This window comes from Strigops habroptila, chromosome 3 (assembly GCF_004027225.2).
Source record: "Strigops habroptila isolate Jane chromosome 3, bStrHab1.2.pri, whole genome shotgun sequence".
Taxonomy (NCBI): domain Eukaryota; kingdom Metazoa; phylum Chordata; class Aves; order Psittaciformes; family Psittacidae; genus Strigops; species Strigops habroptila.
The window spans coordinates 4,676,618-4,689,928 of record NC_044279.2 but is presented as its reverse complement, the minus strand read 5'-3'; the positions used below and the strand labels follow the sequence as shown (position 1 = coordinate 4,689,928).

Below are 13,311 nucleotides of genomic sequence, written 5' to 3'. Positions count from 1 at the left end.
ACATCACCTCCAGCAATACTGTCATTTAAAACACTCAGAGCAGAAAGGAAGGCTCTTTAATGAATGTGTTAAAAGTTTCTCATGCAAAACCAGACGCATCCTTGTTCCATATTTAATTTGCAACAGGATACCCAGCAGCTGAGCTATGAGAGCTTTCCTGATGGTGACTAGCTGCCTGCTGAGCTGGGCTCCACGTGTAGGTAGCCCACGACTGAAGGCTAAACCCTCAGAGCTGCACCTCAGCTCCCTTTCAAGTTAATCTGGATGCGCTGGACTCGAAAGGAAATGAAAAGTGAGTTTCTCTCCCTTCCTATGGCACCGGGACTTCCTGTGTTGTAGCGATTGGTCAAGAACTATTATTTCCTCCATGCTATTCCCAGTTGTGACTGTCAGACGTGATTAGTGTTGTCCACACACAGGCGCAAAGCATTTCTTTAACTACGCCTGGAGCAGAAGTCCCACATGCACAGAAACCTGGAGAATATTAAGATTCAAGTATGCTGTACCTGAACGAACATGCTGCTCCTCACATTTAGAAATGCAAAGTTCATTTGCTGAGATGAATATCCACAGAAATCTATGCAAGATAAGGGGTATTAAAATTATTCAACTCCCCAATTCAGGATGGATTATTTGGCCAATCTGTTAAGCCGTACCTCTCAGACACACAGAATCAGTACCATCCTCCTCCCCTCAGGGAAAAGAGCTCATAACGTTTGAAGAAAAGTATGCTTCATCCCAACCGTAGGAATACACATGAAACGCGGAGTCCTCCTTTAGCACAACTCTTTGGAATGGGAAAGCAGCAGACATCAACAGTGCGAACGCAGAGGGCAAACAAGTTCACCAAAGAAAATGAATTAGGCAGAATGCTGCAGATTGTAAAGTGGCCAGAATAAAGGCCATTTAAGTTGTTATTGGACTGTTTTAAACACACACACACACACACACAGAGAGTTGAACTTCAATTTATCTCTCCATATAAAATACCACCTCTGGCAGTGTGGCGTCATCACTTATAACCAGGATTGAAACATTAATCTCAAACCAAGTCGGAGAAATGTGTGACTTGCTGTGTTACCACCTGAAGACCCTATGTTTTTCAGCCTTGGGCTAAATACAAGCCAGATCCAGCCCTGCTCAAGTTTGACATCGCTTCTCAAACACACAGGTATGCTATGGCAGGTTTTGCTTAACCGATCCAAACAATATGCATTCATACACAAGAGGCAAACAGAGCTACATTTGATCTAGTCACGCAATACACAGCTGTTCAAAGAGACAAAATCCAAACTAAAGAAATAGATAAATATACCATCATCAAAGAGCCAATAATGTTCGTAAGGAGTGCAATTACAAAAATGAAAGATTCCAACAAAACACTCAGTTTAAAGATGAACTTCAATTACCCAAGCATCTCGCTACAAGAACTATAGGGTCATGTCTCCAAATGCCTTCTAACTTGAACTCTGTTCTCCATCCAACCTTATATTTCTTAGGCTCTTGCAGAATGAAGTGGAACTGCCCACACACCAAAATGAGTTATCCCTTCCTAATGACTTACCCGCTCATTAATACTCCCTTTAGTTGAGACTTGGAGAAAACAGGAACGTGTACCAAAGGTGAAGACTGGAAGAAGACACTGAAGTTAAGAGCTGTACGGTAAAGTTATAGTGCTTATCTGTGTGTGGCAAAAGACAAGTAATTCAAATGAGGCCTCTTAGTAATAATTTTCAAAATGAGAAGGCAGAGTTCTTAATCTGGACTCCACCACACACTTGTCTGCAGAAGCTTTGTAATGAGTTATTCACATGATAAAGGCAAGAGAGATATGGGTCCTGTAATTCACTAGTGATCTTTGTCTAGACAACGGTAGTTCTGATGAGAAGATCGAGGTCAGGCTCAGCTACACTTGAAAATATGAGTGTAAACACCGTGTAACATCTATTCCTGACTAGCTCCAAGCATGGGTATTTCTTACAGGAGGAAAGAAATACTTCAGACACTTTGAAAGTGTTTAAGGTTTGGAACTAGATGAGCTTTAAGGTCCTTTCCAAACCACTCCATGATTCTATGGTGCTGTGGACAGTAGGGTTATTCAGAACAACTATGTCAAGTACCAACTCCTGAACTTTAAGCATGGATTCTTCCCCGTATCCATGTAAATGCCACAGTTGCAATCAGCAGCAGGATGATGCTGGCATTGCTGGAAAAACTTAAGGCCACTGGTCTCAAAATAAGACAGATGTATTGAGATCTCAACCAACACGTTCTACTTCCACATCCTTCCCAAACGATTCCCTCAAATACAGTACAAAACTAAGGTTTGGTTGAGTTATGAGCCATTCCTCGTAAGTTTTGGCACAAATTCCTGTGCAGGGGGGTAACAATCAGCTTTGTGGGTTTGCTCCCAGCAGCTACAATGATTTTTATTTGCTTTTTAAATGCCAGCAATCGTTAGTCATCACGAACATTTTCATGAAGTTAAAGCATCCTTGGTGGCGAAAGTCAAAGAAGAAAAACGTATAAAGGCATTTGATGAGAAGAAAAATAGGACGGGCACTGAAAAATAATAAAGTTACAAGGTCAGCCCTTAAAATAGGCCAGTTATGCTCCTCTTTTATCCTGCTTTAAGCAGTGGCTAGACTTTCCCTTGCCCACCTCCTCCCTTAGAGTCCCCCAAAACACTCAGTGCAGTAAGGGAAAGCCTGAAATGCTTGGGAACAGTCACACTCGGCTATCAGACGATAACCTAATTTGAAACTTCTGCTTTCAAAGGCACAAAGGTGTCTGATGATCCAGATGAAACAAAATCCTCGAGCGTAGCAGCAGCAAACAGCGCAGGAAGCAATGCAGGCGCTAAACAAAGTCAGACATTGTCAGAAAGGGGGAAAAATGGATCTGACATGACGAGTGGAGACAAGTGACAGAAGTTTTGCTGAGGAAGGATCAGTAGGAAATTAAAATCGTGACAGCATTTCTGTTCAAAAGACACAATAGAACCCTTTTATCATCAAGTCCCATTTTTATTAGAGCCCAAATTGCAATCTGCGCATCACAATGCGGTGAAAGAAGCCACGACTTCCATTGCAACGCAGTGTAAATAATTTACTGCAAAAAGCTGCCTTTTATGAGTCCACTTCTGCATTTTGCAGTTTTTATTGTGAATCAGAATCACTGACAACGTGTAAGTTATCTACACAGGTCTGAAAACCAGACACATCTTTGTGGGAAGGTTTGAAAAAGGATGAGATCCCCTTGAAAAGTCACGTTAACTTCGTTTCATTTGCAACGTGCAGCGAGTAAAAGTAGACAGCTGAGGAAATTAAAGAAATACATTTACACAAAGTTGAATTTCTATAGTTAGTCCTATTAACTCTTCATTATTACTTAAGAAGGAATGGAGTCAGCATTTTATAAAATGTATTTGCCGATTTGCTTATTCAGGTACGGCCAGATTCGAGCTGGTTTGTTTCGAAGGATACAACACAAAAGACCTCAAACAAGAAGAAAACCTCTCTTAAAACCAGTTTTTAATCCATTTCCTTCCAGCTGCTACTATGTGTCTTACAAAAAAATAGCAAGAGGTTGTTTTTTTATCCCCAGACATGAATGCTTAGGGAAAAGTTAGGAACTAGTCTCCTATAGAATATAAAGCAGCGTATGCCTCTGTCTCCCTAGTCTACGGATAAAGTTTTACTATGGCACATATTACATTGATTTCTTTTTTTCCCCAAGTGCTGCAAATTAAATGAAGCTCTTGGTGAAAGTCTATTTCACTTCACACTTTCAGCTTCCTTTTTTTTTTTTAAATAAAAAACTAAACTCTTCTTCATTAAATCCTTTCTTGAAGTATTGCACTTGGAATTATGCTTTCCATTATGATCCAACTCCTTAAGAAAAGGTAAAGATACACTTGTCTTCCCAATTACAGCTTTATCAGCACGCCTTCTATACGAGTTATTTTTCTGTCTAATGGCAAGATTTAAAGCAGGCACATTTTCTGTACACTTTTTTTTCTGTTCCTGCCTCACATTTTCCTTTTTCTTTGAAACCTGCCTCTCCTATTGGCTCTTTCCCAATGCCTTTCTTCTGTCTGCATCTCAAGCTTGGCTGCCTTTCTCATTTTGTCTGTCTCTCCTGTTGCTTCCTCCTTGCTGGGGTGATGCAGACGTGAAGACTCATTCGCACAAAAGCAATCAGCGTCTAACACTCAGCATCCTGCACGGACGGTTCAAGGATGCTTGCAAATGCTCAACAGCCAGGCACGGGTAACAGCCAGGAGCAAAGCATTCACAGGCAGGCAAGGGTTTAACTCTTCAAACTGGTTCACTACACAGTACCTGTTTGGTGATGGGGGGTGGTTTCCTAACGGAGTATACTGGAAAAGCTGTGCTGAAAAGATCGTTGCTGCTTTTAAATCATGGGTGTTAGTTAGAAGGAAGAAGAGTTAGTCTGGGGGGTTAAACTTAGATGTGGGGAAAGGCAGAAAGGCTTCAAAATGACAACAGCAAGACCTGTGTTACCAAAAGAGCAAAGTCAATATCCCAGTATACATTTTAAAGCCTATCACATGTTAATTTAGAAAGAGTTATTGGCTTTGTTTAACCCTTGAGGAAACCAGAGATTGAAATGACACTGGTCTGAGATCCAAGACCTGCTACATTCAGTTCTAGACCCAAAGAAAGGACTGTTAGACCGAGGGGCCAGTGACAAATCAAAACTTAATATATCTAGCCACTGCAGGTAGACACTAATGCTTTCTACATTAAAGGTTGGATAGAGCCTTGGGTGATATGGTTTAGTGTGAGGCATCCCTGCCCATGGCAGGGGGTTGGAACTAGATGATCTTCAGGTCCTTTCCAACCCAAACCATTCTATGATTCTATACCACCACGATGCTTAACGCTTTATACAATTACAGTTCTAGCACTGGTAGAGCCTAGATATCAGATGCAAAAACGATGTTATCATAGCACCTTGCTTCACACACACACCCCCTTTCTCATCAATTCCAATGTGAATTTGAGCAACTAATACTGTATGAAACAAACTACATTACGTTCTGAGATGGTTCATAATTTCACAGCTGGGTTTCTACTCTTCCAGGTGGCTGCAAGACCTGTTACCCACCAAAACGTAACATCACATCAACAGCAAAGAGGGGAAAAGGCAGGACTGTGAGAAATCAACAATTTTATGCTTTGATCTACCAGGGAAATAAAATGCTCTGACAGAAAAGGCTACAAATAAATCCAAATTTGTACATTGTGCCAAGAACTGGTCCCTGACTCAATGATCAGAAACACATCACCAGTGCTTGAACATGTATTATCAGGACTGAAAGACCACAAAACTTAATGTCCAGTAAAAATGACACTTGTTTTTCAGATCACCATTAAGGGAAAGGAGATGAACCTTTATGAAGCAGGGGTGAAGTGGTATGAAGCAGAAGATAGAATAAAAAAAGAAGCAAGAATTGAGGAGGAAGTTTGACTCCCTAAAAGCTACCCCTCTCCCCACAAATAAATGTTAACTACTGAATGTCAACGTCTTCTCTCTCTTATTCTTCTGATGCACCTCAGCACCATTATGGTGTAAGAAAGGAGTAAGAGTCTAATGCAAATATAATAGACTATGAACAGTTTCATGCACAAAAGCAACCTGTTTTCTTCAGTCTTCTGGTCAGAGAAACAGGGATGGACTACCTGGGACTTCAGAAAGGCAGAAAAAGAAAACAGTTGACAAAAAGTGCTTATTTTTAAAAACTATTATTATTATTTATGAAATAATAACAAGAGGCAGGAAGCACAGGTAGAAATTCATCCTAGGAAGCTTAAAAATCAGGTTACTATGGCACATGCAGGATTCACACTTCACTTTTCTTTGGTTTATCTATGAGGAATGATACATGTTCTTAGAGCATCAGGACTCAGAGCTCTCGACATTATCACAAGATGTAATAGTGAGTATTATTATCATTATTATTTGTATTATTATTAGCTGTGGAAGACTATCTGGGCTTGCTCAGCTGGCCTAGTTTCAGCAGGGCACTGTCTTGCTTCAAATGCAATCAACAGATTCTATGAAGCTGCTGTATTATTGCAAAATGCATGTTCTTTTGCACTAAAGCCCAAGAAATAAAGCATGACCATCATGTTTTGCAACTAATTTATTTTTTTCCTCCGTTTTTAATCTGTCTTACCAAGTTGACCATGACATTTTAGTGACAACGGCGCTAAAATAACTCAAAACAACAAAAAGGAGGCTAATTAAAATTAGGCAGGCACTGAACATCATGATACATTGGCATAAAATCATTTCTTCAGTGTCCTTTGTAAAAAATCCTGCTAAAACCCCACCATTTGCCATGGCAATAGCGAGTCAGATTGTTTTATAAAACACAGAATTATACATGTAGATCCTCGCAGCGCAAGCGTTTGGTTTGTGCATGTTACTGGAATGAGGCAATCTCTGTTTAAGGCAAGAAAACATTTTCTGCTTTGTTGGAACACAACTTGTAGCACTCAACTGAGCTTCCAACCGACATGAATTACACATGTGGAAAACCTATTTGCCTTCCTCCTTTTCCCCCCTCCCAACTGCAGAAATCATTTAGAGCTGTTTCAGCATTTCTTACTAGTGAGTATATATGGGGGGAACGGCTCCTCTCAGGGCTTTTTGCTCTTATTGAGCTGTGGTAACTAAGACATAACACAAGCTGCTGGGAATACTCTGAACACACCACCACCACTTCTAGAGTAAGTGGAAAGAAGTTAGTTACAGGCATAGAACTAGAGGGCTTTTGAGAAGGAAGTTAGCAACACCTACTGGTCATGGTGCATACTGAACACTGGTTCGGCTTTTAAGTTAACAATTAAACCCAGCTTTTTCTTACTAAAGCACCTACATAAAATTACCTATGAAGTCAGTTTGCCACCAGAGATAATACTTCTAAATAGTATTATATAAAACATATCGCCTCTCCCAATAAACCTTATTCTGCTCACACCCTTAGACCGTTCATGGCTACACCACTGCTAAAATATATCAGCACTAATGATTTCTGAATCCTATCAGTAAATAAATATTCATAACATGAGCTGAGCTTTAGGCTTCGATAGAAAATGGGACAGAACAAGCCGTCCTGACAGCTCTTTAAGCGACTGAAGGATTTACATTATACATCGTAACGCGCATGAAGCTTTCCTTCATTACTGACTAATTATCTTTACTGCTTACTCAAAGCAACTCAAATCTTACGGACCGCACAATCTTAGCAGCAGCACATTGTTTTTTGACTCTGTACAGATCTGCAAACTATTCAGGCAGCTTCTGCGCTGCCTCAGTAGTTTTACGATGCATTTCCTTTCATCTGCAAAAGTAAGTTTCTCTTTCTCATTTTCCTTGAAGTTAAACACAACCAAACACACACACGAGTTTCTTGATCCGCTTCACCCCTTCCCAAAAAACAACAACATAGGGCTTAAAATTACAAAGAGCATTTTCAGAAACTATTCGATTCAAAATGAAAACGTCCTCAACTCTAAGTATTTTAAATCAACTCTAAGTATTTTAAATCAACTCCAAGAAACCTGCATTCAATAGTTGTATTTAATGCTTGCTTGAAGTTTCCATTAAAAACATACTGTATTCGTGTTTTTGAAGTTGTGTCTATAGGTCCTCTGATACACTAGCCTGAGGCATCAGAAGTTTTCCTGGTTCCCATCCAACTTTGGAAATACTATCTTCTTGCTTCAGGTGTTAAAAGGATTCATACATTATTTATAAGGACTGCTAAAATCTAACTCCTGGATCTAACTTGCAAGAGAAAGAGTATAAAAAGTTACATACAAGGAAAAAAAAGCAGCACAACTGTCCCCATTTCAATTTTTAGCCCCTCTTTGTATGCCACGAATCATCAGACTGAGCCCGTGACACTCTCACTCCCCATGTTCAGATATTCCTCTACAGCTGCTTTGAGCCTTCTTGGATTCGATCTTTCTTGTGTCTTTTTAAAGTCTGATTTTCCAAGTTAATAAATAAAAAAAGCACAAAACTGCAGGTAACTTGTTACACTTCAAAGATGCTGCACTTCTCTGACACAATGGTGTTTGCCTCCCGAAAAAGATCAGGCTAAAGCGTTGCAAGTAGCCGGAACGGGGCAGCTAAAATCCCTATTCACTTCTCAGTGTCTTCCTCCTCCGTATTTTTCCCCTTATGAATGTTGTCTACATATAAGATATTTACATTTTGCTTGTCTCTTCCTGGTTGAAGAGAGTTCACTGCTAGATTTGAAAAGCAAGCCTTTTAACAAACTTCACACAGGGAGATTTTAGTATCTCCTTATCAATCCAAGACAGTATTTCTGCTTTGAACAGCAGTTTCGCTTCCTGGGTTATATTAAGGCAAAAGACATTAAAATGCTATTGAGCTATAAAATAACTAGGTATTTTATGCAATTAAAGAGGAAAGGCAGGTCTACAGAGCTTCAGAAATACTCACCAGCGTTAGGTCCTCACGTTGTTACTGGAAATAGCATATTTGTTGTGAACACACCCAAACCATCGTGTCTGACAGACCTTTACACCTCAGATACACATCCCTGACTACAATCTCACTTAGTCTAACTGGAGCACATAGTAACTACATCTATCTAGCTGAACATGGTGTATGAAAGACTAAACATACACTTACTTCAGCTTACTAAAGCATTGAAATACTGCCCTGGGTGACATTCTGTAGCAACACAGCAGTGGATTTCCTTAACCCAACAAGGTGATGCTGTTTATGTTCATCTTTACACAGGGCAGAACTTTTACACCTATTTCCATGTGCAGGCATTGAGACCTTAGATCTTAAACCAGAACAATATGCATAACAGAGCACAATATCCATTCTGTCCCCAGGGAAATGATAAGTTAAGTATGTTGTGAGGATTGCTCCTGTTCACTACACTCTTTTGGAATATAAAATTCTTCTGTCTGGAATTTTATACCCAGTCCACAAGCTCCCATGTGTGTATTTCCCCACAATGTATAGCTGTGTGATGCTCACTCAAAGGGAAAGTGTGAGTAGATCACACTTCTTAAAGGTTTGTCATATTAGCAGTCAAGTGTCATATAGCTGAAAACCAGAACAATTTAGCTTTTTCCAGTGCCACTGTTAAAACTCTCAGGGCAACTGCAGCTCACAGCACTTGTGTAAGTTCGTTTCACTATTACACTATTTCACTACTCCTCAATCCCTGCCCCTGTGGGACAAGGAGAGCAGTTGAACCAGTAATGATGAAACCCTCATCAACGTTAGCAAGGATTAAAAGCAAAGCACTGTGCCTCTAAACGACTCTTATTTTAGATCTAAATTCATTTTAATTGGAATTTGGGGGTGTGTGTTACATTTGTTTGAAGGAAGAAGAAATACCTATCAGAAGCTGGGAATGCTGTGCCAGTCTCACTGGCATTCCTTCTTCTACCTTTACCAAAGTACTGAAGCTCTTGCAGTACCCATAAGAGGGAGGCTAACACGTAACAGTGTAAAGCATTCAATTCTATTGCCATCCAAAACCTTAAAGTTTAAATGCATTATAGAAATGTGTATTGACATGGTGTATTCTGACACCAGTTACTCTTGGAGTAAGGTAAAAGAGTGGAAAACAACCTTGCCACAGCACTGCTACCTGTTGTGAAACACCACACTTGTGTAACACCCAGCAGGTCCTTCCTGAGCCACTGCTCTGGGGCAGCACAGCTCCAACTGCTTGAGGAGGCAAACAAATATGCAAACACAGAGGGCCCAAAGCTTAAAGCAAAGGATTGATTTCGCACCTTCTTGAGAGGAGACAATGGGTGGCATGTAATCGGGGATGTATTCCTTCCTTTCTTCTGCATCCTTACTTCCCGGCTGGGGAAACTGCAGGACATTGTTCTTGCTGACGGGGAACGAAGGGATTTGATGTGCAAAAGTGACAGGCTCGATATTGTGGATGTAATCTTCTAGCTCATGTAGGTTAACCCCCATAAGCTTGAAGGCATCACTTACGTCATCCAAAATTGGATCTGTGCGGCCATCTGCAACAAAAACAACCACAAGAAGAACAACATCTATTAAAAATCCAGTTTCAAACCCTTGGAGCTGCAGATCTATGCTCAGAGGTTACAGCTCGCTGCCAGTAAGAGAGATCAGAGTCCCACCAGGTTCCCTGTTTGCTGGGCTGTCCAACATTCCAGGCTGAGAACGCATTTCTACGTGTTTTGTTTTGATCCGTATCACTTCGGTTCAATCCATACCCTTAAGAACTGCACCTCAAGAAGCAAATCAAGCAAAACGGAGGGAGCAGCAACCCGCTTTAGCTGGCAACAGCCAACTAACATGGTACAACACCTCTTCAAATAGTTTTCTATTTCATAAAGTAAATTCGAATGAAGGAAACAAGCCTTTACTAGGCAGAAAGTGCCCCTTGACCAGCATGTAATAGACCAAACATGATTTTTCAACCTAAAAAAGGAACACCTTAATTTTGTTGAACCAAATGTAGTTTACGGGTAGTAAAAAAAAAGCAGCTATCTGGTGTATCTCCTGATAACACAAATACTTCACATCCTATCTTTCCACCAGATGGAATCTACTATGAGTCACTTTACCTACCGGTTAGATCTACCTCCCAGTTGAAACAGAGGAATATAAAGTAGTGGTCTGATGAGGAGAGGATATTTTATGCCAAAGTTCAGGGGCTGATTTCCTGGGGTGCAACTGAAGCTTGAGTCTATAGCAAACCCCTTCTTTTCTTTACAAAGAGCACAGTGAAACCTCACTGGCCAAGCCGTCAGCATCTTTATTTCATCTGACCTCCACGAAAACAGTCCAAGGGAGGATGCAGTTTGTTCTGCACATGTAATTTGGCTCCAAGATTTAAACTATACAGTGCACAAGTCCACCAAGTGCCTCGGTTTCCCTGGCCTGACACAGGGAAATCCCTCTGAAGGCCTCCAGAGGGAGAACCAGACACGTGGCTCTGGTGCCAAGACACCACTTTGAGTCTCATCTTAACTCTTCGTAATAAGGATAACACCAAAAAAAGATGCCTTAAACCCCAAACATGATGTTTTTTAATTCAATAACATTATACTGAATTATTAAAACTCTCTATAGTTGGCTTATGAAGATATTACATCGCTACACGATGATAAGCTGTGATTTCCTTTAAAAAGTAATTCTGGAAAGCCAGCCCGTGCTTATTGAAGGAACACAATCGCTATTGTGAAGCTCCAGCTTCGGAGGACGGGGGGAATGCTCTTTTGTTTGTCCTTTAACCTAATCTCTTCTTGGTTTATCTTGCAGTCGAGCTGGTTGGGTCTCACATCGCTGCATGAATTCAAGCCCTGAGCCAACTTATGCCTTCAGGTACATTTAGAGAATAAGAATTTTGTTCTAGAATTTCTCCTCTTAGTCTTGTGGTGAAGATAAGGGTAATGCTCAGATCATGGCTCTGATTCTCTGCTCCGTAACACTGGCCTCTTGTGTGACTCTGGGCAAGTCACTTGTGTTTTAATTCTCTCCACAGCTAAAAGGGAGATCAGACCAAGTTATCACCCCTTTTGCCCATCTCTATTTAGAATGTGAGCTGAAACAAGAACATTCTTTTGTGTTTCTATAGTATCTAGCACAAGTGTAATACCACTTTCCCCTGCAGACTCTAGGGGCAGAGAAGTGTGGGGACTTGCATGAACATAAAGGAGGAAATCACCACATTCGAGTAGTTTGAGATCCTTATAGCTTTTAAACTTAACATATTAACATTATAGTTATTAAACTTCAACAGGGGAAGTTCAGGTTGGATATAAGGAAGAAGTTCTTCCCTGTGAGGGTGCTGAGGCGCTGGCACAGGGTGCCCAGAGAAGCTGTGGCTGCCCCATCCCTGGCAGTGTTCAAGGCCACGTTGGACACAGGGGCTTGGACCAACCTGCTCTAGTGGAAGGTGTCCCTGCCTGTGGCAGGGGTTGGAACTAGATGATATTAAGGTCTTTCCAACCCAAACCATTCTATGATTCTATGATTAGACAGACAGAAGAGTGTCTCACCCTTAAAAAGTTAAATTTAGAGAATTGACATAGTTAAGGAATTTTGCGTTGTCACTTTTAGCTGCTCTTCAGACTACAAATATACCTTTGAACTTACTGAACCTGAAGGTGTCCAGACTTAACAGGTACTAGTTTGACAGCCAGTTAAAAATAAAACTTGGGGAAAACTTTTCAACAAGCCCAGAAGTAGAACATATTTATTCCCTGGACACTCCTGAAATCACTGGCTGTGCTGTTTGCAGGACATGGGGGGATTAATAGAATCCCAGACTGGTTTGTGTTGGAAAGGACCTTAAAACTCATCCAGTTCCAACCCCTGCCATGCGCAGGGACACCTTCCACTAGAGCAGGTTGCTCCAAGCCCCTGGGTCCAACCTGGCCTTGAACACTGCCAGGGATGGGGCAGCCACAGCTTCTCTGGGAAAAGTCTGTGCCAGCGCCTCAGCACCCTCACAGGGAAGAGCTTCTGCCTCAGAGCTCATCTCAGTCTCCCCTCTGGCAGGTTAAAGCCATTCCCCTTGGCCTGTCCCTACAGTCCCTTGTCCAAAGCCCCTCTCCAGGTTTCCTGGAGCCCCTTTAGGCACTGGAGCTGCTCTAAGGTGTCCCCTTCAGGAGCCTTCTCTTCTCCAGGCTGCCCCAGCCCAGCTCTCTCAGCCTGGCTCCAGAGCAGAGCTGCTCCATAGCTCCACAGCACTCATTCCCAGCTGGGCACTGCTGACACCTAGAAAGCTCACTTACAGGCACGGACCCACTCCCTGCTTCTGTCCAGTTTTCCTTGGAATAAAACCCTAAGTGCAAAGGTAGGGGAAATGCTGCAATAGCATGTCTCCAGCCTGACAACCAGAGGCACAGGACTGCAAGACACACCATACCATCCACCCCATGAGTAGGGCTCAGTGAAGGTGTTTCATGTACCCTGCTCAGTGCACAACTCTTGACACCAGCACTGTCATGTGTTCAGCATGAAAGTTTAGTCCAGTTCATTGCTGCAATAAGAAAAGGTCTTTTCCTAGACCTGTGTATGGTCTTTTTAATCTCTAGTACATGTATCGATGTGATTAGTAATGCTACAACAAACTCCTTCCTACAAGTGCTTCATAAGAACATGTGGCAGAGAAGCAACTACTAAGTGTAACTGAAGCATTGAAATATTTAAGCAACTATACATAAAAACCAACTATGTTTGTTAGAAAGCAAAAGGTGACCAAAAACGCCCTGAAGATTCAATTTT

The 13,311-nt window shown here is 41.4% G+C and overlaps 1 protein-coding gene across 2 annotated transcripts in view; it reads right to left on the bottom strand.

Annotated features, from left to right (window-relative positions):
* TAF3 (TATA-box binding protein associated factor 3) overlaps window positions 1-13,311 on the bottom strand; it is a 122,401-nt gene that overhangs the window by 97,985 nt on the left and 11,105 nt on the right. For both annotated transcript variants that reach the window (XM_030480176.1, XM_030480178.1), the window contains exon 2: window positions 9,828-10,070. In XM_030480176.1, the coding sequence (XP_030336036.1) occupies window positions 9,828-10,070 (243 nt within the window). The remainder of the gene's footprint in view (window positions 1-9,827; window positions 10,071-13,311) is intronic.